General features: G+C 35.1%; 1 protein-coding gene across 5 annotated transcripts in view; it reads right to left on the reverse strand.

The window, feature by feature from the left end:
• The window catches only part of ZFPM2 (zinc finger protein, FOG family member 2), a 456,766-nt gene that overhangs the window by 226,496 nt on the left and 202,549 nt on the right, over nucleotides 1-27,721 (reverse strand). For 3 of the 5 annotated variants that reach the window (XM_072734069.1, XM_072734068.1, XM_072734070.1), the window contains one exon: nucleotides 2,501-2,619. In XM_072734069.1, the coding sequence (XP_072590170.1) occupies nucleotides 2,501-2,619 (119 nt within the window). Of the gene's footprint in view, nucleotides 1-2,500; nucleotides 2,620-18,900; nucleotides 18,996-20,865; nucleotides 20,977-27,721 lie in introns of those variants that run through there. The other 2 variants (XM_025994841.2, XM_025994842.2) reach the window with 2 other exon arrangements.

Genomic DNA, 27,721 nt, shown 5'->3' on the forward strand with positions numbered 1-27,721 from the left:
TCGTCAAATAGCATTAAAAATTCTGAAAACTTTGTATTTATAAACTGAGTCCTTTAAAAATATTAAATATGGCATGAAATAGCCATAGATTAGTACAGCAGTAGTTAAAAAAATCTAAGAAATAGGAAATTATTTCATTGAAAAATTTGCCTTTCACAAATAAGTTTATTTTCCACACATCACAATTTATCACATGCTAAAAATGTATAAAAGTACCATGCTACCTATATATATGTGTGTATATATACACACATACATAGATAGATAATTATATAAAGATTTATCAACAATTGAATTTTCATATAGATGTTATCTTGATATAATAAAAGGGAAAACATTTCTTTAACTTCAGTAATAGCTTTAGTTCAGTGGTAGTACACTTTTGTAGAAATATCAGAGAAATAACTAAAGCTTATGATGGTTACTTATCACTTATGTAGTGATAAGTAAGTATCTGATCTCCTAAAACATTTTTTAAGCAAAGCTAGAGAACCTATAGAAACCTCCAGATAAAATGGGTTTAGAATAGCATTTAATTCAACCTTTGATTTGTAGACAATCTTCCTGTTGCCTTTGCTTGAGAAATCTGTATGGTAAATATTGTTCTCTCAAAGGAGCCAATAGAAGAGTCTATTAATACAACTCAACCAGCCAAAGACTGAAGTATTTGTGGGACCATCTCTCAAAGTCTTTTTGAAGTAGGTGCACTGGACCACTAAGAATTAAACTGTCCTGATTATTAAATATTCAGCTTGGCCTATCAACTTGTTTGGTTCTTAAATACATGTGAAAATTCCTACTTCATCTTTTTATGGACAAATGTGTGGATTTAGAAAGTAAAATAACACCCTTGAATCTCCCATGTTGTTTAAAAGTTTAGTGACACAAATAGTTCCTATTTATTCCAATCATTACCTTTAGTCGAACCAATAATCTCTGTCTCATCCACATGGCACTGAATAAGCAGAGATCCGCACATACCAGTTTCTTTCGTGTAATAATTTGAAGACGACTTTCTTGCATGAAGGCAGACAATGTTGCTGAGTTTAGTACATTTGTCAAAAATCCTCTGTAAGTTATGTCTCCACAGTGGACACTGAGTCATTTAGCAGCCATGAGATCTTCCCAGCCAAGGGGCATTTAGAAGGAAAGGCTTGGGATGCCTGGGTGGCTCAGTGGTTTAGTATCTGCCTTTGGCTCAGGGCGTGATTCCAGAGTTCTGGGTTGAGTCCCACATCAGGCTCCCTGTAGAGAGCCTACTTCTCCCTCTGACTATGTCTCTGCCTCTCTCTCTGTGTCTCTCATAAGTTAAATAATTAATTAAAAATCTTTTAAAAATTACAGGGAAAGGCTTTCATTTCATATATATATAATTTGTAGATCTCTGAAATAATAGAAAACATTTGTCTCCCTAAGTTTTATCACTTGTATTATCACTTAAAGAGGAAAAATCCTAATGTCCTAATCCCTGGAATTTGTGAATGTTACCTTACATGGCAAAAAGGAGTTAAGAAAGCAGATGGAATTTAAATCGCTAATCAGCTGACCTTACAATAGGACCATTAGCCTAGATTACCCGGGTGGGCCCCCTAGAATCACAGATGTTCTTAAATGTGAGAGAGGGACACAGAAGACTCAGAGTCGGAAGGTGGATGTGAGGAAGACTCAGTCAGCCATTGCTGGCTTTGAAGACGGCAGGGGGCCATGCCTCAAGAGATGTCGGCAGCCCTGAGAGCTGGAAAAGAGAAGGAAACAGATTCACCCCCAGAGACTCCAGAGAGGAATTCAGCCCTTCAGATACTGGATTTTAGCTGGCTGAGATTCATTTCAGACATCAGACCTGCAGAATTGCAAGGTGATACATTTGTGTTGTTTTGAAGCCACTAAGTTGGTGGTAGGTAATCTGCTACAGCAGCAGTAGAAAACTAAAATGTCCAATTAAGACATGAAGTTTAAATGTACCCACACATCCCATCTTTCCACTACTTTTCAAAACCTTGAATTCCTCAATTATCCATATAATCTTACCTAGAGGATGATTTTACAGAGACTTTCCAGAGAAGTTAACAAAAATTATGATGCTAATCATTCATCTTTGCTTTTAAAGGTACAAATAATATTGCTGAGGAATAACAAGGTTGTTTATTTCTTGTTCTTCATGTAAACCTGTAATGTATGACAATTAATTTGTGTCATCTTAAAAATAAACGCATTTGTATATATTATTAAGTGTGAGTAGTATTAGTCTGGCTAAGCAGATAAAGCAACAACCTTATAAATTACCTTACTAAACAACCATTTAGTATGATTAACCTGTTTCCTTCTAAATTCTGTGTGTATTACTCTCAGAGACAAACCACTTGGAAAATATCCAAGTTTTGTGGTCCATGAAAAAGAAAAAACAAACTGTTATTTTTAGTGATTTCCCTGGGAAGCAGGCAGAGATAATTTCTGAGCTATGACAAAATACTGAGTCAACCATCTCAGAACATCCACCTACCAAGGAATTATTATTCAGGTCCATCTTCCCAGCAAATGGCCCCCATGTTGTTCCCACAGGAAGTTGCTGTCGACTCTGGATTTTCCGTTCCCCATCTTTCTGAAATACTTCCAGCTCTCCTGCAGACAATGAAAACAAGAGGTGTTTAGGGCACTTTCACATGTGCTTTACCTACAGCCTCCTCTTTTTCTAAGTTTGCTTTACACACATGGTATTCTCCGGATTCATATTAAGAGAATTAATTATGCTTGTCTGAAAAACAACTGATCTTGTTATCCGAGAGGTAAATAAAATTTGCCCTGATAATTGTATTCAGATTTAGTCCAATTTCTTCCTTGCACTTTTTCACACACATCGTCAACAGACGTCAATTCTATGTAGCAAGTCCCAAAGAACCCGAAATAATAACACTACCTCAAAGAGCACTGCTCTAATGCTAAACAGGTAGACAAAAGAAAGTTAGGACAATGGCTCAGAATTGAAAATCTTATATCTGATGACCAATGTAACTAAAAATTATAACTAATGATATATACCTTATGCAATGTTATTATAGTTACTTAAGACTCATGGGGAGCATCTGGAGAAATGTGAAAGCACTTGGTAATTTTCTAGAATCACTACTAGTTTCAAGGGATCAAATATCTACAGGTACAAAAAGTAGATATGTACATCTTTTCCCAAGTAAGAAAAATGTTTCACCAAATTCATTATCTTTTTATACTTGATATAGATTCTATGTTACCCAAAGAGTTTGGACAGGAAACATTTATGAAACAGCCAGTTTTGGATGGTCTTCCTTTCATTCCCTCCAAATTATTACATTAAGATCATAAAAGGGAAATAGGAAGTAAAGACATTATTCACACAGGCATAAAGTAGGAATTCATCAAATGCTTATTAAGAAATTTATTTAACAAATACATGAATTAATACAAAATAAATAAGTGAAAACTTCAAAACTTCAGAGAAGGACCATCAGCCTAAAAACTGTTTGGGATAAACAAACCAACAAAATCCCGATCAGGAATTGGAGTCTTTCTCTTTAAATAATTATATCTATAATATTTATGTCCTGGCAGTATCACCATAGCTTATTATCATAGCAAAAGGTTTATATTTTAAAATATTAATCTTAAAAATATAATTTATTCATTTTTTATTGGCACATGTTCCTAACCTGCTCAAGAGTAGACATGAAAATGGGAAGGAATGGATTAATAAAAGTATAAATAAAAACCCACATATAACAGATAGCCAAGAAAAGTTCTAAATAAAACAGAATGTATTCAGTAATTACATTTTCTAAGTGATCTATAAGTCATGATAGGTAATATATTATAAAAGTTTTGCCTTACTCTGGCTTTAAGTTTTTCTCAAGTCTATAACTTTAAATATGCAGATTTAATCTTGATGTTTTTCAAAGATTTTACTTATTTGAGAGAGAGTGCGAGCAGAGTGAGGAAAGAGGCAGAGGCAGAGGGAGAAGCAGACACACCGCTAAGCAGGGAGCCTATGTGGGGTTCCATCCCAGGACCTGAGATGATGACCTGAACAGAAGATTGATTGAGCCACTCAGGCGCCCCTAATCTTGATGTTTTCAAAAGGAATACATCAACCTGAGTTCAGTTAGACCTTTCTTTATTCCTTTACATTTGTGTCACCTTTGTGTCACCTCTGTTTAACATCAGTTAAAATACTAGGCATTATTTTTCACTTTTTTATTATTGCTCATCCTGAAAACCAAAATTAAAGTCAGCTAAACCACAGTCAGCTAAAATATTATGTCGTATTTTCTTTGTGTTCATATGAAAATATAAACTTATCTGTATTGAGATAATGAAGATACTATGAAAATAATCTCAGGTTCACAGTAAACAATGTCAAATCAAGGACACCTCCATTCTCCCTTCTTCTCTTCTACCCTTCCTCTCCCACTTGTCAAATATGCTAAAAATGGAAGAACTCATTAAACTCATTAAGACAGACAAACATATCCCCTCCTCTTTTTTCTTTTCATTCTGATATATTGATAGCTAAAGATGATCAGTAATTAGGAAAAATGGATCCCGAAAAAATTCTGTAAGTCTGAGCTTCTGAAATGTAGCTTTCTAAACAGAACATTTGCAACAAATAATATATTAATGCTTAAGTAACAAATCCAGAGTCCAGGGAAAATGGAACATAAAAAATTTGTCTTCTGTAGGTAGAATAACAAACCCATTTCTGAGATTTTCCCCCTGAAAATGTTTTTTGTCCTTGTACAATCTTTTTGATTAGTGCATTGGAATCAAAGGCCTTATTCACAAAATTCTCCAAGGCAGAGGATAGCTAGCAACCTATTATGAAGTCAAGAAGGACTCTGGGAAATGTCCCTCAAAGCATGCATTCATATTCATATGTGATAATGTAGTTATTTCAATCTTTAAGATATTTTTTCTGTTAGGAAAAAAACTGCTTAATTTTGGATAGTTCTTTGAATTTTTCAACCATACTTACTTAAATTTTAAGCAATTCCTTACAATTTACCATTTAAAGATAAAATATATTTCAATCCCTCAGCTAAACCCTCATTAAGAATGTTCTTTTCTACATAAAAGTGATGCCCAAATAATTTGCTTGTTTTTACACACTCAAAAAAAGTCATGTCACATTTAATTTTTTTTTTTTTATTTATTTATGATAGTCACAGAGAGAGAGAGAGAGAGGCAGAGACACAGGCGGAGGGAGAAGCAGGCTCCATGCACCGGGAGCCCGATGTGGGATTCGATCCCGGGTCTCCAGGATCGCGCCCTGGGCCAAAGGCAGGCACCAAACCGCTGCGCCACCCAGGGATCCCTCATGTCACATTTAAGTGATACCAGAGAAATCAGAGGATCTTTGAAAACCTTTTTAAAAAAGTAATTCGTCCTCTCTTTCTGCCACTGACATTTTTCATTCGAAAAGGGTTCAGACTCAGTCAAACAGTGACTTCTTATCTGTACCTATGGATTTACAAGTAGCTCTTTCTTTTAATGGATTAAGAACTACAAACTTAGGGCAGATCATAAAGTGATACCTAAATATCGCCAATGTTCTTGAGGTGTCTTTGACTATGCATTAAAATTTTAAGCAAACCAAAACTACTTTTATGAGCTCTTAAACATGGCCATAACAGAAAGTCAAGTTAACTGTTCAAGCTAACAAGTCAATCTTTTCAACTTTATTAGGTAAACAGGCAAATCCCAGTCTCCTTTCTTGCTTATAAGGAAGTTATTTGAGGACTGGAAAAATCCATTCTGTTGCTGAAGTAGTTAAATAAAAATACTCATTTATTCACAACAGTGTTAAAGAAAACCGCAAGCACGTTGCAAATAATTAGCATTTATACACTACCAAGGCTACCCGGGTTAATGATAGAGAATACGACACTGTATAAATGAAAGTTACATTCAATTTAACTTAGATTTTGGTTAACAATATATTTAATTTTTTTCAAAGATTAATAAGTGTGATGAAATAGAGGAAACATTACTGTGCTAAAAATAAGATTAACTTTTAGTCAACTGCATTCAATAACCAGCTAAATGGACTTGAATAGAAAAATTATTTTCTGAGTCTTTGTCATTGGTAAAGAGGGTTTTGTACTCACTTGTTACTTGGTAAGGTGCCCATGACACCATGATTTTCTCCCCCCAGATATATCATGAGAGGTATAAAGAACACTGGGGTTGTAGGTCAAAGACCTGTGTCCAACAGTTCTATCATAAAAATTGATGTTTAATGAAAAGATCAAATATTCCAAAATCAGAAAACAAAAGTTCCAAATTTTGTTTGATTTGTTTATTCACTTTCTTTTGCCTCCATACATTAGTTTTTTCATTCTTTTATTCTACTAATACATATTTAGTATCTGTTAAATATCAGACAGTGGGTTACGGCCAAGCACAAAGCAACAAGCAAAACAAGCTTGGACCTTGGACAAATTTCAGGAAATGTAATCCATAAGGCTTGGGAAGTAGACATCATAGAACTTAGTGATTATTTAGATTTTAGGAGTTAAGGAAGGGAAAAATCTAACAATAATATTCGGGTATCTGGCTTAAGCAAATAGGCCAATGATCATGTATCTTTTGAGATAAAGAACACACACACACACACACACACACACACAAAAAAGATTTAAGGACAAGATGAGAAGTTATAGTTTGGAAATATTGAGGTTAAAGTGACTGTAAGGAAGGCAAGAGGTGATTTTAGGTGGGCAGGTACAAGCCTGGGACTCAGAAGCAAGGTCTTAACTAGAGTGGTAAATTTGGCATTTTATTCATTACTTAAAACTAGCTTTAATATGGTAATAAAAGCCGTAAGATTGTTCATCCAGGACAGAGCGTATCACAATAAAAGAAGGAGGCCTAAGACAGAGTTCTAAGGATCTTCAAAAGGCAGAGTGATAGAGGAACAGGAACAGAAAATTAGAAGTGGGGCACCTGGGTGGCTCAGTTGGTTGAGGTTTCAGCTCAGGTCCTTATCTCATAGGTGATGGGACTGAGCACTGTTTCTGGGTCCATGCTCAGTGAGAGTCTGCTTGGATATTCTCTCCCTCTGCCCTTCCCCCATCCATTCTCTCTGTCTCTCAAGTTAAAGAAATCTTTAAAAAAGAAAAAAAAAAGAAAGAAATTTAGAAGTGCAAGAGAATAGAAAGTAGATATATCAGCCAATGGATTGATTGAGAATGTAAAGGAGGAGGGATGAATCAAGTAATCTGAAAATTTATGAAAGTAAGAAAATAACTGGAAAGATCTCTTTTGATGAGACAGAAATCATGGATATCTGGAGTGAAAGGAATTTTGCAAAATAGGAAGACAAAACACAGACTGGAATGAGTTCAAAATTGAACTGGAGAAGAGTCGATTGAACAAGCCATGTTATCCTGAACACAAGCCATGTGATCCTGAACCCTTTGAACTTCAGTTTCTGCATACAGAATAGGAATTACAATATCTTCTTCATATGACTGCTGAGAGGATTAATTCACATAACACATGCAAAGTCCCTAATATTTACTAATTCACCAAAAAGACACTGAAGCATTCTAAGAGCATGTCCACATACTTCCATCATCATATCTAAGAGGTTCTGTGGTCACAACCCCTCTTAAGTCTTCCACCCAAAATATACCCCACACCTTGGCTTATATCCCTATCAAATATCTCAAAGAGTCACTTTTCTTATCAGTATTCCCCAGGGTTCATCAAATCAGATGTAGATTACTGACCAGCTTCCAATTCAGGTTTCAAATCCCCATCAGGATAAACTTACTAAAACTCCTTGGTCACTCATTGGTACAAGTTCCTTCATGAGTTCCCTTTTGACCGTCCCAACTTGAGTACCTATGCCTGAATCTTTTTTTTTTTTAAGAATTTATTTATTTATTCATAGAGACAGAAAGAGAGAGAGAGAGATGCAGAGACACAGGGAGGGAGAAGCAGGCATCATACAGAGAGCCTGATGTGGGACTCGATCCAGGGTCTCCAGGATCACACCCTGGGCTGCAGGCGGCGTTAAACTGCTGCGCCACTGGGGCTGCCCCCTATGCCTGAATCTTAACCAAAATATTGCTCCACAGTGTCTTTCTGTTCTGCTCTCCAGAATATATTCTCTTCCCCTCTAGTCAAGAAAGTCTTTATCTCTAAACCTTCCTCCTCATGTCCAGTTTAACCCCTACCTTTCTGAGAATTGTTCTTGCTACCCGACAGACACTCTGTATGGCTGGCTGCCTTGATAAAGTTTATTAGTGTTCCAAGATCGAACCCAAAGCTTTTTCTCTTTCACCAGATGTCTCTGAACTCCAGACAAACTGTTTTCTCCTTCTCTAGTATGCCATGGCATTTATAATCCAATGCTACACAATTTTGCAGTTAATGATCCCCTAGTGCTTTCCCTTTGATAACCCTTTTCACCTCAACAGGAATATAAGCCTCTTGAACCACAAGTATAGTTTTTAATTTCTGTTTATCCTTTGGTAATCAATATCATTTGTGACATGTGATCATTGCAAAATACAAACTGAACATAGTTGATTGGATGAAGATTTTCTTAAGTTCATAGATTTAATTTTAGGACAGTTAAAGTTGATTTTAAGGACAAAAATAACTTTCTTCATATGTGTCTCCTCTTTGTATTACAATAATCATATATTTCATTTGCTCAGCATTTTACTACATTTACTTATGTTACCTCATCTGTGAAATATGGAGCAGGATGAAAAATGAAGATTTTTCCTCTTAGCCAGTTCATATTTTTGCAGCTATTCCTCAAAAAGCAGCTCCCCCCCCCCCCTTTTTTAACATGCTGGGTAAGTTTACACAAAATATTTGAGACACATAGGATGGACTAATCAATTTTGGTAAAAGATAATATTGTTAGTGCTGAGGGCTGTTTCTCTTATCTTCTTGATAATGCATACTTTTAAAAGTCTGTGATTACTCAAAGACTTATGATAGCCTCACTTAAAAAAAAAAAAAAAGCCCTAAATCCAAAATCACTACCAAACATACTGCAGCTTTTAAGATATCAAACCACTTCTTTGCGCAAATAAAAGAAATTCACTGGTGGAAAGAAACACTTAAAGTCAAGAGAGATATCCTCAAATCTTATTTTGCTGAAGGTACAATCAAACCATTGTTTTGTTTCTTTTAAATAGGGCCCTTTTGATGCCTCTTTAGAAAGCAAAGTATATGAAAACTGTAGTATACGACAGAGGAACAGACAAGATGTGGGCCTTTTAGCATGGTTATCAACCATCATGCTTCGACTGAGTCCAGTGTTAAGTTGATGACATAAACGCATATGGTATTTACAGAACATCCCTTAACTCCAGCCTCGGATTCCATAGAAGGACATGGTTGCAAATAAATGAGACTACCGAAGATCATATTTCATTTGCTGAAAATAAAATTTGGATTGGTTTGAACTTGTTTTTAAATATATTACCAAATTTTAAAGCAGGCCACATGAATTAGCTCCTACGTTTATCAGGCCTTACTATATAACAGAGAAGGCTAGAGCGTCAGAACCCATATTTATATTTTCCCCATGGTTGGAAAACATTATACATCATGGTATCAAACATGGACAGCCCTGAAGTCATGCTGAGTTCAAAAAGCGCTGAAAGATTCTAAAAATCTCAAAACATTTTCAAAGTCAGCCAAGGTGGCTGAAGTATGGAAGAGCTCTCGCTATTTTATGGTTTAACCATTTGACAGCTGCCCGCCAGATACATAAGAGGGTTAGATGATCATTTCACTGCTGATTATCTTCACAGCCAAACTGCAGTTTTGTCACTAGATGCGTGTTTTCGCAGGCATTAATAACAGCATGTTTCATCTGCATTTTAAGACAAATAGTGCCATTTATATTATGCTATGTTGAGCCATCTCGAAGCATAGTTTGGCACAGGAAATGATAGTTCTTGGTAAGTGGCTACAAATCGCCTTATAGGGATACCTTTTCTAATTTTCCTTCTCAATTTTTGAGTCATACAGTCATAACACACACTAAACTACAGTTTTGAACATAAACTTGAAATACGACATTCCCTATTCAAGTACTCCAGTCAAACCCTGATAAATCAGGCTGGCCATGCAGTGATCTTATCCCTTCTGACTCTTTAATAAATCGAACCTTGTAAGTTCGTACTGTTGGAAGTTGTCACTAAATGAAATTGTGACCTTATCCGGCGCATGAACTTATCCTGCTGACAACTACATTTATTGTGTGGATAAGAAAGGGGAAAAAAGAAAAAAAGAAAAAAGAAAAAAATGAGATATTTGATAATTCTGATCTTAGCCATATGTAACTCTAACAGATGGGATCTTTTTGATGTTCCATTAATGATTTGCCAAAGATGAGTCTCTACTTAGAGAAAAATGCTAACCCTAGGTAAGTGCTGGGGGCACTGCAGATGTTATTAAAAGTGCATGAAGAGGTACTGGGTGACGGCAGTGAATCAGAAGCTATTAGACTAACACAAAGAGCCCTGAATTAGCTTGTAATTGCACTGGAAAAGATAACATAATGGTGGTGGCAAAATAGAAACATTCCCTTTGCATGCATTCAGTGCCTAAAAACTCCAAAATAAGACACTGGAATTGTCTAAAACCTAGAGGAAGTTAAATCACTGTATTTCTCAAGAATAAAAAAAGCACTCTTTGGCTACAGTTTCTAAAACATCATAGAAAACAATGTGTATAGCATCAAGAGGCAAGTTTACATGCATATGCTACCATATATCCACACGTAATACAAACTCAAGATTGTTTCACTTCATTTTTCTAGCTGGTTTTAAGAAAGAATTCTGAGGCTATGATAGGTCTGGATATTCTTTCTATCATAGAGCCTACTGAAACCGGCAAATCACCATTTTCAAGAGAGAGAAACAGAAGAGATAAAATGTGGTCCTAGGTAGTAAAGTAGAAAATTCAAGATGTTTTTAGAAACAAAATCATGATCTGAAATAAAACTAGAAAGCCTTCACCTGCATACTCACATACAAAATTAAGTTTTATATGCAGAGACCAAGTTCAAGATTGGGGAAAAAACTGCCATATTTTGCCCTTTGTTCTTTGGTCTATTTACACAAACACAAAATCAGCTCATCCCAGGTGTCTGAAAATATTCACCTGGAGTGTGACTGGCTCTTGCAAATGTTTGGAAGTGTCACTGGAAAGAGGAGCTGCAGTTTCTGGACTCTTTTCAGCTGCTGGAAGGAAGGAGGAGGGAGTTACCACTCTTGCTCAAGAAACCTGGCACAGTATGCTTCTTTGCTGCCAGAAACCCTCCCTGACCTTCCAGACACTACTCCTTGTCACAGGCTGACCCAATACCACTTCCTGATTCAAATCTTGAGGCACAGAAGGAGAATGCACTTTGGAAGGTTAGGGAGGAAACATCATAGATGAGAGGTCTGGGCTAGCAGATATAAAAAACAGCAGCAGAGAAGCAACACCCAAAAGTTAGTTGACGAGCAGGAGGTCCAGAGAAGGGTCAGGGCCTGGAGGGCAGTGGTGAGACAGAGAAGGCCTGTTCTCTCCAGGAGGGAAAACTGTAAAGGGGAAACTCTGGGTACAAATCAGCCATAGATTCTGTTCGACTAAACAGAACTCAGAAACAGCTTTTCTTTTTTTTTTTAATTTATTTATTCATTCCTGAGAGACACAGAGAGATGCAGAGGGACAAGCAGACTCCCTGTGAGGAGTCTGATGCAGAACTTGATCCAGGATCCCAGGATCCCAGGATCATGACCTGAGCCAAAGGCAGGCACTCAACCATTGAGCCACCCAGGCACTCCCAGAAATAGCTTTTTTTTTTTTTTTTTTTTTTTTTAAAGATTTTATTTATTTATGAGAGAGAGAGAGAGAGAGATCCCTGCTCCATGCAGGGATCCTGATGTGGTACTCGATCCCGGGACCATGCCCTGGCCAAAGCAGGCACCAAACCACTGAGCCACCCAGGGATCCCCCCAGAAATATCTTTTAAAGAACATTTGTGGGCAGCCCGGGTGGCTCAGGGGTTTAGCGCCGCCTTCATCCCAGGGCATGATCCTGGAGACCTGGAATCGAGTCCCATGTCAGGCTCCCTGCATGGAGCCTGCTTCTCCCTCTGCCTGTGTCTCTGCCTCTCTCTCTCTCTCTTTGTCTCTCATGAATAAATAAAATCTTAAAAAAAAAATAAAAATAAAGAACATTTGTTATAGAACATCAGTGGGCCTGATTGATACTTGCAGTTCTAAATTTTAGGCAACGTTGACTTCCATATGCTAAAATTGCATATTTTCTCATAAGTTACATTTATTAATTTAGAAAAAGATAGCTGGATTCAATGGAACTCTTCACAGGTCACTGCTGTTATTGAAATGCCACTGGCCTGCTAGGTATTTCTTTAGCTCAATAACCGGATATAGTCATTTGTTTCATTAGTCATATTAATCCAGATAATGTCATTTGTTTCCTTGGAGTTTTTTACATTGTGAAATGGTGTAGATGGAGATGAAAAGAAATATATTGATGAGCTTGAACAGATAAACATTCTTAAAGATTGTGATTAAACCTGGAAGGAAAGGTCTCCATTTGGAATGAGGAGGTGATTTGGGGGGCCACGATATTAGAGCGCCAAAGGATGGCAGAATGACTTGACAAATAAACAAATAAATGTGAGGGAAATGACAGTTCTACTTTGAAAGTCTTTAATCTAATCCAGGGAAGTAACAGTGCTCTATGAAGTACTCTCAGCCAAGAATAGAAACGGGCAGAAGATTAGTCTAAAAGTGATAGTTCATTACTGATTTTAAGTTTTTTATCCAATGAACAAGTACAAGTATCACTTTTTAAAAAGAGTTTCAAAAAATAGGTGGGCTATAGAACGATAAAGAGACTAAAAATTTGGCATGTTGACAATGAATATAGATCCGAGGATACTTGAGTTCATGCCTCAGATGATGACCAATTCACCATATAGTATATTGAAATGTTTTGTGAAATCTTGATGTGGGTCCCCAAATTTGGGAGAGTAAATCCTGTGCAATACTAAACTGTATGAGTCACTTAATTCCCTTACTGCATGGCATCTTTAATAAATACAATAAATATTGGTTTGAAAATGCCTTCATCTACAGAAAGATTTAATATGTAGGCTATGATGCCAGCACAAAGTTTTGATTTCTAGACTTTGAACTCATATTGCTGAAAATATTGCTAATATCATAAAACACTTGCTAAAGATTTAGCAATATAATTGCTAAAGATCAAGCAAGCTGCTGTCATTTACTCATAATTATGGAGGCTTTTAATAATGCCTGTGTATCTTCACAGTTATAATAATTTGTAAGTTATACATAACTGATAAGAGTAATTTGGCCGAAAGCAGCTTCCTTGACACTCTACTTTTTGGGTACAATCATAGTCAATCTTTCTGTATTTCAAAGGCATTCGCTGTGTGGTATATTGCTCTAAATACCCATCATTAGTGTTATGCTTAAACCCTACCATTTTTTGGAAGTCTATCCATTACCCCCTAAATGAACACCTCCTGATTCATACAGCTTCTCCTTGCTGGAAGTTCAGAGGTGATCCTTTGAACTCCTACATTATTTAACTCTAATATTTTTCATCATTGTCTTCCTTATAATAGTGATCTGTATATTTATTATCTCTCTACATGGTACTTTCTATATACTCCACAAAGCTTTGTACCTAGTAGTTGTAGAAGCTATATATTATCTTCACTGCCTTGGGTTAAATCATTGTTTCTAAGGAGATCTTTAAATCAATCAACATCATACATACTACTTTTTCACTTTATAATACACGATTTAATAGTTCCCCGAGAAGTAAATAGAGTAGGTATAATTTTACCATCATATTTACTGGGCTAGGGCTCAAAATTAAAATACCTTATTTAAGTCACAAAATCAGTAGTGAAACTAGGACTCTCAATCCTATTTTGCTGGTGCTCTCATGCTCATTTCAGTTTATCGGACTGCCTCTTTTAAGAAATTTTAACAACTTAACTAGGTGGAAGGATTGACCTCAAGCCCTAGTATCATATCAGCAACCATTAGAATGGATTCATTTATAAGATTAGCTGCCAGTCAATTTGGAAAGCAGAATGTGAGTGCCTGGGGGAAGGGGCCACAGGGTGAGTTTTGAAGGAGGCAAGGTGGTAGAAAAGATTAAACAAACAAAACACTGAGAAAGCATTACAGGGCGAGTGGCAAAATTATTGTTTGATTATCAGAGTTCACAATAAACTTTTACATTTCTGTCCCAAAAATTTCAGAGAGAAGAAATATGAGGTACATGGTTTTAAAACAGTGGAGTTTCTCATCTTCCCTCTGTCCTTGATGATTATTCTTGAGAGAAAATAGGTATGAAATAAATAAAATAAAAACTTGAAAATCTAATTAAATATATCACATCAGTACTAACATAAGAAATGACATAAGCTCTTCTTCATAATAATACAAAGTATGAAAGACATTTTGAACACTCTAAAACAACTCCCCGGACCTTTTCATTTGGTTGCTAGCATTTTCTCTGAAGAAAACTTTCCGATGTGTAATTGTACATGGTGATTGCAAACTAGACTATGTGATGCTATCATGTTCTCCAGGCTGTGAAATATTTCTATATCCTACATTTAGCACTCAGTGAGCTAAGTAGTATATGCACTCTGTGCTGTGATATGTATATGTTATTCCTCTTCAGTTCCTCTCCCTTTTTCCTTTACCTTCCTTAGATTTGCTCCTTTCCAACATGAATATGAGACGCAGAAATGCCAAACCTTGAAGGAGGAAGAAAAGGAAGGAGAGAGGGAGAGAGGAAGAAAGAGAGAGAAGGAGGAAGGAAACCAGCTAGGCAGGCTGGCAGGTATTATTACTCAGGAGTGTAGTTTCCATATATTCAGAACTTGTTGCACAGATCTACGGACTGATCCCTTCCTTCACATACAAGCAACTGCCTCTGAAAACATCATTTCTGTGGAGGGACCCCTCATAGGAAGTCTTATCTATGCTCATCTGGGGCATGATCCAATAAAGCCACGATAGCTCACCAGACATTAAGCTTTTGCAGGCAGAATTATTTTCAAGAATATTTCTATTTATAAAACCGCACTCAACAAAACTTAATTTTAAGTATATACTCATTTAAAACTGACAAAAGTTTCAATAGGTTAATCTCTTTTATAAATGAACACAATACAATGTTAGCATGAACATATAAACACATCATTATTTGCAAATAAAATTGCTTGTAAGGCAGAGGGTCAATGAACTAGAAAGAATTGCCTTGAGATAAAATTAATCCCGGGTTGGAAGAAACAAATGACTGGAATTTGTTGTAAATAACAGTTTTAAGAACATAGAAATTATAGCTGATGGTAAGCGTTTCTGTTCAATATTGTAAATATATTAATTTTAGATAAATAGTATTTGCCTTTCTTTTGATATTTCTTTCTTTTTTAACATACAGTGCTTTATTAATTTCAGGTGTACAATACAGTGATTCAAAACTTCCATACAACACTTGGTGTTTATCACAGGAAGTGCACACTTTAGTCCCCATCACCTATTTCACCTACCCCCCATCTGCCTCCCCTTTGGTAACCATAAGTTTGTTCTCTATAGTTAAAAGTCTATTTCTTGATTGTCTCTCTCTCTTGCCCTTTTTCCTCCTTTGCTTATTTGTTTTCTTTCTTAAATTCCACAAACCAGTGAAATCATATGGTATTTGTCTTTCTCTTATTTTGCTTAGCATTATATTCTTTAGCTCTATCCATGTCATTGCAAGTGTGAAGATTTCATTCTTTTTGGTGGCTGAATAATATTCCATTATGTATTATAATATATATTTTATATTCATAATTAGAGATCTATATATATATATCACATCTTCTATGGACACTTGGGCTGCTTCCATACTTGGCTATTATAAATAATACTGCTATAAATATAGGGGTGCATACATCCCTTTGAATTAATTTTCTTATATTCTTTGGGTAAATACTCACTAATACAATTACTGGATCATAAGGAAGTTCTATTTTTAACTTTTTGAGGAACCTGTTTTCCAGAGTGACTGCCCCAGTTTGCATTCCCACCAACAGTGCAAGAGGGCTCCCCTTTCTCCACATCCTCATCAACACCCGTTGTTTCTTGCATTGTGAATTTTAGCCATCCTGATAGATGTGAGGTGATATCTCACTGTAGTTTTGATTTGCATTTCCATGATGGTAAGTAATGATGAACATCATTTCATGTGTCTTTTGGCTATCTGCATGTTCTCTTTGGAGAAGTCTGTCCATGACTTCTGCCCATTTTTTAATTGGATTATTTGTTTTGTTGGGTGTTGAGTTATATAAGTTCTCTAAATAATTTGGATACTAGCCCTTTATCAGATGTGTCATTTGCAAATATCTTCTCCCATTCTGTACGTTGCCTTTTAATTTTGTTGATTATTTCTTTTGCTGTGCAGAAGCTTTTTATTTTGATGTAGTCATGATAGTATATTTTTGCTTTTGTTTCCCTTGCCTCAGGACACATGTCTAGAAAAAAGTTGCTATGGTTGATGTCAAAGAAGTCACTGCCCATGTTCTCTTTTAGGATTTTTACGGTTTCAGCCTCACCTTTAGGTCTTTAATCTATTTTGAATTTGTTTTTGTGTATGGTGTAAGAAAGCAGCTCAGTTTCTTTCTTTTACATGTATCCATCCAGTTTCCCCAACATCCTTTGTTAAAGAGACTGTCTTTTTCCCACTGGATATTCTTTCTTGATTTGTTGAAGATTAACTGGCCATATAATTGTGGTTTATTTCAGGGTTTTCCAGTCTGTTCCATTGATCTAAGTGTTTATTTTTGTGCCAGTACCATACCATTCTGATGATGACAGCTTTGTAATGTAACTTTGTAACGTATGCTGCCTGCAGCTTTGCTTTTCTTTTTCAAGATACCTTTGGCTATTCAGGTTCTTTTCTGGTTCCATACAAATTTTAGGATTGTTTGTTTTAGTTCCATGAAAGAAGCTATTGGTATTTTGATAGGCATTGCATTAAATGCATAGATTGCTTTTGATAGTATAGCATGAGCATGGAATGTTTTTCCATTTTTATGTGTCATCTTCAATTTTTTTCACCACTATTTTATAGTTTTCAGGGTACAAGTCTTTCACCTCTTTGATTAGGTTTATTCCTAGGTATCATTATTTTGGGTGCAATTGTAAATGGGATTTTCTTAATTTCTCTTTCTGCTGTTTCATTATTAGTATATAGAAATGCAACAGATTTCTGTACTTTGATTTTATATCCTGCAGCTTTACTGAATTCGTTTATCAGTTCTAGCAGATTTTTAGTGGAGTCTTGTGGGTCTTCTATATATAGTATCATGTCATCTGCAAATATCGAAAGTTTTACTTCTTCCTTACTGATCTGAATGCTTTTTACATCATTTTGTTGTCTGATTGCTGGGGCTAGGACTTCCAGTACTATACTGAATAAAACTGGTGAGAGTGGACATCCTTGTCTTGTTCCTGACCTTAGGGGAAAGTCCATTAAGGATAATGTTAGCTGTGGATTTTTCATATATGGCCATTATTATGTTGAGGTATGTTCCCTCTTAACCTACTCTGTTGAGGGTTTTTATTATGAATGGATGCTGTATTTTGTCAAATGCTTTTTCTGCATCTATTCAAATGATTATATGATTTTTATCCTGTCTGTTATTGATGTGATATATCACATGACTGATTTACAAATATTGAACCACCTTGCAACCCAGGAATAAATCCCATTTGATTGTGGTGAATGATTTTTTTAGTGTAATGCTGGATTGAGTTTGCTAGTATTTTGTTGAGGATTTTTGCATCCATATTCACCAGGGATATTGGCCTGTAGTTCCCTTTTTTAGTGGTATCTTTATCTGGTTTGGATACGACAATATAGTACTTCTAAAAATTGTTGGAAAAGATCTTGTAAGCTGCCTTCATCTTAAATAATGTTAGCCTTTTCTTAAAAATTCCCTATACTCTTTTTTGATAATTTCACAAACTCCTGAAACTGAGATAACAATACTAGCCTTACTAGAAGCCATCACCTCAAGCTCTAAAATTCAGAGAGATGAGCTCATCTTTAAGTGTCTCTATTATGTCCTCTCAGTTTACAATGCTTGGCAATAGAAGGAATCCTTTCATCGCTGATTCCTCTGACAAACCAGATGCAGTTGCTTATTCTCTAACAGATGAGCACATTCAGAACTGATAGTGTGATTCTTGATACTAGAGTCAGGCACCCAGAAGTAACCACAATTATCTAAGATACATATATAATGCAAGAAGTGCTCTTCTTTTAAAAAAAAGTCTAGACTTTTAACATCATAATTCTTATTCGATGACATGTATTAGGATACTCAGTCAAAAAGGCATTAAATTTAAAGGCTATCTACAAAACTCTATTTAAATGAGGAAATGAAATGTTGCCTACAAATACCATCAGCTGTTGTAAACAAATGTTAGAAGCTAGAAAGTATGTTTGGAATGATGTATATCTGTCATATATGTATAAACGTGTCACCTGATGACATCCTTTAAAAAAGGCTTGTTTTGTTTTGTTTTTAGAAGAAAGATGGGTAAAAAAGCAAAGAGTACTTGCACTAAGTAAGTTATGACTGATTTTCTCTCTAGCTTCTTTAACTTAAAACCACAGGTAGTAAAAAAGCATTCTGTGTATTCATTGTAATTTCTTTATATTACCTTAAATATTGGTTATTTGGGATAGAGTTAATATACAACAGATATCATCCTGCAGAAATAATTATGCATGGGTTTAAACTAGGGTCAAAATAATGTAAGAGCATAAGACGAAACATCTTACCTCCAATTTGTAATAATAATTTATATTTTCTCCCCCGCCAAATGCATGAGTGCTGCACAATTTTTTATTTTCTGATATGATGAATCACACTAAAAATAGGAAGCCATGATACTTTTTATGAGCATACTGGAAAATAATCACATATATAGATAATAAGGAGATGAACAATGGGACATCATTAAATTAGATTTAACAAATTCTTACAATGACTTCATAAATCATTAAGAGTGGGGATTATATGCTTTCAGGATTCAATAATTCAGATCATATGAGAAAAAAGTTTATTGATCATTTTGAAAATCAGTTTATATTCCCTGGATATCCACTGACTTCTGGCTACTTTCCATGGGAAATTGAATTTCTTAATTGTTCTTCCAAAGTTTGTTGTGAACATGATATCATATGTGTAAAAGACTCAACATAGTAAGTATTCAATAAATATTAAAATTTTACCTTAGTATTTCATAATTGAGAAGGAAAGAAAAGCACATAGGTAATAATTACTTGTATCCAACATATAGACTTGCTTGATAATCATAATTACCCAAACTAGAACTAGCTTTTACCCAGAATCACTTTAATTCCAGATAAAAAGGATGGAGGCATAAAATATTCTACTGAATCCAACAGATGACAGGAACAGGTCCCAGAGCTGATTCTACCTACATACGTAATGGAGAGCTTCAGCCCAAAGTAACTCCATGCTGGTATTTCTTTTAAACTTCAGAGTTAAGCCAGGCAAAGGTATGTTGTTGTGAAGGTTAACATCAAAGGTGAGTCAGCTTTTTTAGATAACTAAGATTAACTGTTCCACTGACATTATCTTTTTTTTTTTTTTTTAGATTTTATTTGTTTATTCATGAGAGACATAGAGAGAGGCAGAGACATAGGCAGAGGGAGAAGCAGGCTCCCTGCAGGGAACCTAATGTGGGACTCGATCCCAGGACCCCGGGATCATGCCCTGAGCTGAAGGCACAAGCTCAACCACTGAATCACCCAGGCATCCCCACTGACATTTTCTTCATATAGATTTCCCAAAAGGAGAAAATAAAGAACTTGCTAATACATTAGTGAAAACGAAGCTTAATTAAAACAATTAGAAAGTATTTATCCTTACTATTTATCTTTAGATTTTTTTTTTCATTTCCCTCTTCAATGCTCTCAATTATAGAAAAACCGTCTCAGGGGTTGACCGTCTGCCTTCAGCTCAGGGCGTGATCCCGTAGTCCCAGGATTGAGTCCCACATCAGGCTCCCTGCATGGAGTCTGCCTCTCTCTCTCTGCCTGTGTCTCTGTTTCTCTCTCTCTATGTCCCTCATGAATAAATAAATTAAATTTTTTTAAATGAAACATTTATTGAATGCTTATTCTCTTCCAGACATTATATTGAGTCCTCTACCTAATGGTCTCTCTTCTCACAACAAACTTAAGAAGAGCATCTGGGAAATAAATTGATGCCCATGGTAAATCACTCAAATGAAAGTAAAAGCATCTTTATTAGTTGTCATAATCTCTTTTTTTAAAGATTTACTTATGAGAGACAGTGTGCACGTGCATGAACAGAGGAGGAAGAGAGGGGGATGGAGAAGCAGACTCCCCACTGTGTGGGTAGCAGAACACAGGGCTAGATCCTGGACCTCAAGATCATGACCTGAATGGAAGTCAGACACTTAACCAACTGAGCCATCCAGGCACCCCCATAATCTTTTTTTTTATAATACTTTTATTTATTTTTCTAAGTTATTTAGTGTAGATGTACATATTATCTCCTTTTTCTTTTTAACTCAAGAGAACACTCTGACTCAAATTGACGCAATTAAGTCACAATAAAGGAAAGAAAAGTTGATCAGGATTAAAGAATAGCTACTATCATGTAATACATGAGAGACAGATACTAGGAAGAAACAGAAGTCTCTAACACCGCTATATCGAATAACAATGATTAAATGTATAATGGAGAGTTACCTTTAAGTCATGGACAATACTAATTTCTTGATGGTAAAAATGGCAATATTCCAAACATAAAGAGATACTCCCTCCAATATTTCTTCAAAAATGTTCCTTATTATAATCCTTCACACTTATATATATCTCTTTATCAAAATCAAAGGTTATTCCTCAGCCAGAACCCTGTGAAAATGCAGATTTATTATTATTACTATCATTATTTTCAGCCATTTTGTTCAACATTTTGAAATTCTTAAGCCAAAGATGCTAAACCTCAATAAAACATGTCTTCAGGAAAAAAAAAAAAACAGTATTTTTAAGTACATGATTAAGTTATTCTCTTGAATTTTCAAAGCCAACAACGTATGAACAAATTAAGGTTCCTATACAATGATTGTATTTACCAGTATTTATTATTAACCCATGTACATCAGGAAAGATTACGGTTCCATAGCAAGCCATGGGATAAGCATATGGCATGTAGTCCTAACCAAATCACTTCTTGATTTATTTGCTGAACAAACATGCAATGTGCATTACTTGTTATCAGTGTGCATTCTGGAGATCACCTTCCTTAAATAATTTTGCTCAACTGAAGATCATTAAATCAGTACTTCAAACCCAGCTTGTGTCTACAATAAAGCAAACTCTTCCACCTTTATACTTAATCACAACCATATGAGCCATTACACCTCCTTTTTTCCAGAATATAGAATTAGAGTAGAACGTTTTTAGTTTCAGCTTCATTATATGGAATGACAATCAAGCTGGCAGAACCAAAGCTAAAATTTAAAACAGGAGCTTGAAGCAAGAGGATAGTATAAACAATATTTGAAATGACACTACTTCATAGAATAAATTCTAAAGCACTTAGGAGAAATTAATTTACATACACACAATGCAATTATAAGAAAAGAAGGGGCCAGCATCATTAGGGCAGGGTGAAAGAAGACTCCAATTACAAATCATGGTGATCCCCTCTTGACCTCACTTAGAATATTGTTAGTCATAAATAGATTCTACTGTATGCAATAAAAATGACAGATCTTCATTTTTATATATATTCTAATACCTATGGTAGGACTGACCATCTCCTAAATAGTTCAGACCCCTGAGGTTTTCCTACTCCTGTAACTGAGAAATTTATATTGGAACATGCTATTCTATTTCAGGATTTTAGTATTTGAGAAAACTGAGGGCTTCTGTTTTGCAACGTATATGGAAATATCATGTAAAGTACCAAATGGACATGAAGAGGCAGTCCTCCAAACATCTTTTGATAACCAGTCACTTCCAGTTAGAATTGTTCACTTTCTACTTTCATTTTTGCACCAATATCCATAGAGTACTTGTAGCAAATGAACATGTACATGTATATGCCTAATATCAATAATAATGTCTGGCTGACTATTATCAAGATACATGCTTCAGAAAATAAGGTATTATGTTAACTTTGTTCTTCAGACCTAGTACTGCACCTTGAATAAAGTAAGGATTTCATAAATATTATGTGATTATACAGAGGATGGAAGGAAGGAGAGAGGGATCAGAGGGAAAAAGGAAAGGAAGAGAGAATGTGAAGATACTCTTTGCAAAAGTATATAGAGTGACTTCAACTATAGAGAATAAGTTGAATATGAAACTAAGACATGAAAGATACATCACTTAAAATTAGAAAACAAAGATTCTTTCCTTTATATTGTGTTAACAGGTTTAATATCTTCCAAATATATGAATAAGGAAGTGATAAGAAGAAAAGAAGAGATTGATGAGTTTATATAAGCTAAACTGAGTCAGAGAGTGTCATATAATAAAGTTCCTCTTGGCTGTTGAAATTTATGATTTCATTCTCTGTAACAGTACATCCTTTTAATCCAAGGGAGACAGGCTGGGAAAACTGTATCTCCCCACTCTTGAAAGGAAATGGAGGTAAATTCTTCGAGGTTTTTAATCCAGCAAGTTCTTATTTAACTTCTAATCATGGAAATAAATATCAAACTGAACAAATAGCCTACTAATATCACTAAGCTTTTTTATTGGCTTTAACTATACATTTCAAGAGATCCCAAGCCAGTAAACACCTTTCTGGACACTAGGAACAGTCTAATGAACTATCTGGCTTCCTGAGAACACTTCTAGTTCTCAAAAAAATTATAGATTCAATACACACACACACATTCACAGACAAATATGAATGAAACTGGACAAATCAGAATAAGATAGGTGAGTTGAATCAATGTTAGTATCTTGGTTGTGATATCATACTATAGTTTTGCAAACTGTTACCATTAGAGGAAACTAGGAAATGTAGTCAAGAGACCTCTCTGAGTTATTTCTTACAGTTACATGTGAATTTATAATTATCTCAATAAAAATTTCAGTTGAAAATACAGATTTATAACCTTGTGAGCCCTTAAACTAACTTGTAATGATCAAAAACAAAGGCAACCAGAGTTAACCCATCCCACTATAGATAGAAGAGAAGATATCAGAGATAGAAGAATCAGCAACTGGGCAGCCCAGGTGGCTCAGCAGTTTAGCGCCGCCTTCAGCCCAGGGCCTGATTCTGGAGACCCAGGATCAAGTCCCACATCAGGCTTTCTGCATGGAGCCTGCTTCTCCCTCTGCCTGTGCCTCTGCCTCTCTCTCTCTCTGTGTCTTTCATGAATAAATAAATAAAATCTTAAAAAAAAAAAAAAGAAGAAGAATCAGCAACTGAAGATAGAAGAATCAGCAACTGATAGAAGATATCTATAGATAGAAGAATCAGCAACTGAAGCAAATATAAAATCTATCTTTGTAAGTTTTATAATATTGTAAGGAGAGAAATTATCTTGAATATTCATATATCCACCTCATTAATTAAAGAACTGAAAACAAACAATATATGACACTTCTCTTTTCTATATTTATTGCTTATTTGTAGAACCTCAACTATAATATTTGTAATTCACCATCAATAAATAAAAGTTAGTTACAGTACCTGTCAGAAAATAAAAATTTGTCATACAAGAATTATTTACTGCATAAATAATAAAGTACTCATCTTTGGAGTTGGGTTTTATTCCTGCTGAGTCTGAAAAAAGTAATTTTTGACAATTTTTTCAAGGCACTAATTTTGAAATATGAATGCTAGTTAGTAATTTTCTAATATATAGACAGACTTATCAACAATGCTTATAATTAATTGTCAAATACCTGTTTTTGGAAAAATAATTTTGTACATTTATAAAGTATTAGCAATTTTTCCCAAATGCCGATGATTTAAATGGCATTTGGTGTCCATTTTCTCATCCGTTCCTTTTTGTGAGACTCAGATGCTATACCCAGGCAGATAAAGTCATTACAATACTGCCATAAAATAGTGAACTATGAGAAATACACCGCCAGAATGGATTTAATCTTCTATACTGTTTTAAATGGAAATATATTGTATGATTATACATTTTGTAGAATGGCAACACTGATATTACTGCTCCCTGGTGAAAGATTCTAAAATCTCCATTTATTTGGCTGGTGTAGGTATGGCCTTAGGTGTACACCTACAAGTAAATTAAATCTAATTGCTTATTTTCAGTTTCCTTGGAAAGTACTGCCTTTAAGCAAGATGTAAATGCATTTAAATGGGTATGTTCATCTGAAACTCTGTTCAATAAGTCAAGTGTTTCTTGCAATATAAAGATTCTTCTTTGATCCAGGATATTCATGATATTTCACTTAAAAGTACAGACACAGCATGGTGGAACTGAAAGAGAGTCTGTTTTGAAGTCAGATGGACATGGGCTCTAATTCCAGCTTTGCTACTTAACAGCTGTGTGACACGACAGTTAAACTGAAACTCCAAGTCCTCATTTATAAAAACGAGAGAAATAATACCTATCATATGGGATTCTCGTAATAATTACAGAGTATAATATACATGATAACGCCTACCATAAAGCATACTTTTCAAAAAGAATATTATGTCAGGAATAATATTAAAACTTTGCACAGGCGCTGGAGAATAGAATTAATACAGAATATTTGTGAACTCCTCCTGCCTCCCACTGTTGGTGAGCAAATAAGCACCAGATGCTTTATTTTGAGACATGGGTTCATGATTTAACTCTAAAGAAGAAAAGTCTGAACTTCCGGGTCATTCTGCAATCACACAACTACCAAAACAGCAAGCCACAGAAAACTGTTTCAAAGTCATGCAGTGGCATTGAGAAAAAATTGATGCATAATGTAAAAAACAAATTGCATATTCACACTTTTCAAGTTAAATAATTTAACAAAATGGAAGCAAAGGGAGGAAAAAAAAAGCGTCCAGCTGCAATTTTCTGAATGTGGGACCTTGCTGCTAATCTAGTTGGAGTCATACTTTCTTATGTCTTCTTTGTGATGCTAGAAGTATCACATAAAAGATCTACAAAAGGGATGAGGATGAAATCTGCTGAAAAAAATTCCTGATGTGTAGTGATCACTTATTTCATATAAACTTCAAATGTATGTTACACACCTTCTTTTAAGTGGAACAAGTATTTTTTTAAGTGGAGGGGGATTGGGGACAAAGGGAGAGGGAGAGAATCTTAAGCAGGCTCCATGCTCACCAACCTGAAATCCTGACGAGAATCAAGAGCTGGTCACTTAACCAACTGAGCCATCGGGGCATCCCTGGAACAAGTATTTTAAAGCGAAGTCTCCAAATAAAATTTTAAGGAGAGGATTAAATTTCCTAGTATACATTTATTAAGAGAAAGTATGTTTCACTTAATTAGCTTTCAATAATCTTAACACATTTTATTGATTATAAAACAAATATGTTATTATGAATTTATCACATACCATAATTAACACTTTATAGTGCCTACTATGCACAATATACTACGATTCTTGCCTTTCTTGTATTATCTCATTTACCTGTTAGAAAAACCATCTGCTTATTTCAACTTAGCAGATGAAAAAGCTGAGGTTTTATGAGACTAAGTCATCTGACCACATTCACAAAACCTTGCTCAAGTAGCAAACCCTACACTGAGAGACCTGTAAACACGAACTCCACATACTAAATATTCTCCCTCCCAAAAAATCCCTCTGAATATATTTGAGCCTTCCTCAAGTCTCCGGTTAAAAATTTTTCTGAGTTTTTTATATAAAAAAATTCTAACATTTAAAAATAATTTTTCATCTTGAGACAATAAGGGAGCATAGAGACAGAGAGATAAACAGAGAAAGAGACAGAGTTTGAGAAAGCAAGAGTGAGAAAGAAAGAAGCAAATAACCTGAATACAATAATCCAAAGTAAAATTTAAAATAAAATACTGAGAGGCATCTGTCTCAGTTGATTAAGCATCTTACTCTTGGTTTTGGTCATGATATCCGGGATGCCAGATTGAGCCCCAGGTCTGGGTCTGCGCTAACTGTGGAGTCTGCTTAAAATTCTCTCTCCCCACCCCTCTAAAAACTAATAAAATAAAAATAAAATAAATAAAACAAAACTCAGGCAAACTAGACTTAATAAATAACATTTCTGAGAATATTAAAATAATAAGACCTGCAAACATTCTGCTTTTTAAAGTTATATAAAAGTCCAAATTGGTAATGCAGGTGGGAAAAATATGAATGAATAATAAAAAATAATAACAAGATGACCAAAAAAAGTACACTTAAGGGATTTAACATTGGTAAAATGATACAAAAATACCCCTTGATTTGCCTGGCTGATGCTGGACAACTTTGTGTTTAGGGTTCTGTGGCTATCTCCTATACCAATATAATTATAACTTTGCAATAAAAAGAGGTGTATAATAAATCCAAGGCTCTTTCTGCCAGCTCACAAAGGTGCATGTAAATTGTTGAAGGTCAGTTTTATGGGTTCTTTTACAATCTGTCATAGTCATGACTACACATAAAAATTGTCCCGAGGACAATAAATCCATCTCAGGCAAGGCCCCACTCTTTTCCACAACGTGTAGCCACTATGATGAAATTGTGGTTCCAAATGTACAGTGAACTAAAATATCTATAGTAGAAAATGTCTAGAAAGTCACTCCTATGTTCACTGTAAACAAATTTTCATATGTGTGTGGTCCTGATGGTCGCAGTCTATGTCACTGATAATTCTCCAATGTGTCTATATTCACCAATTTCATGTGTCAGCATCCCTCTTTTAGGATCAAATTAAAGCTTTTCATAAAATCAACTGAAGTATGTACATTGTGATGTATTGCTGTTCACAGTGGCTTAATAAAATATAATGTTATCTTTCAATGTTGAACAGAATACAGACACTTTGTGAGCAATAAATATTGACAGTGAGATCATATTATTGAACTACTCAGGCACCCCACACTATCTCTTTGAGACAGGAAAATATTCCTGAAGTAGGCTTAAAAACAAAAGGTGCAAGAGGCAGAAGAAAATTATGAGCCATTTCATTGCTTTAATTCAAAATAAAGCTATATTTTTAAACAGATTACAACATAATAATAACATTGGAAATCCAAAAAGCTTGTAACAAGAATGATCAGTCACAGATGAAGTTCTGGACTTTTTTGTTAGTGACAGTCTCCGGTTTTTCCTGGCCTCTATAGGACAGACATCATCTATACACTGAAATATAATATTTAAACTGTTAAAAAGTGAAAAGGTCTCTACCCTAAAAGACAGAAAATACTTCCAAAAATACAGTAACAGCACTTCAACAGTGTCTTAAACATAACATCTTCCAGCTAAAGTAAATGCAATCTATCATTTTGGAATAATAACACTTTCCTTTCCATTGCAGTGAAGGAGGCAGGAAGAGAGGATTTATCAAGATTTATTATCTATCTATCATCTATCTATCTATCTATCTATCTATCTATCTATCTATCTATTTTTAGGCATCTTA

Source organism: Vulpes vulpes, chromosome 13 (genome assembly GCF_048418805.1).
Source record: "Vulpes vulpes isolate BD-2025 chromosome 13, VulVul3, whole genome shotgun sequence".
NCBI lineage: Eukaryota > Metazoa > Chordata > Mammalia > Carnivora > Canidae > Vulpes > Vulpes vulpes.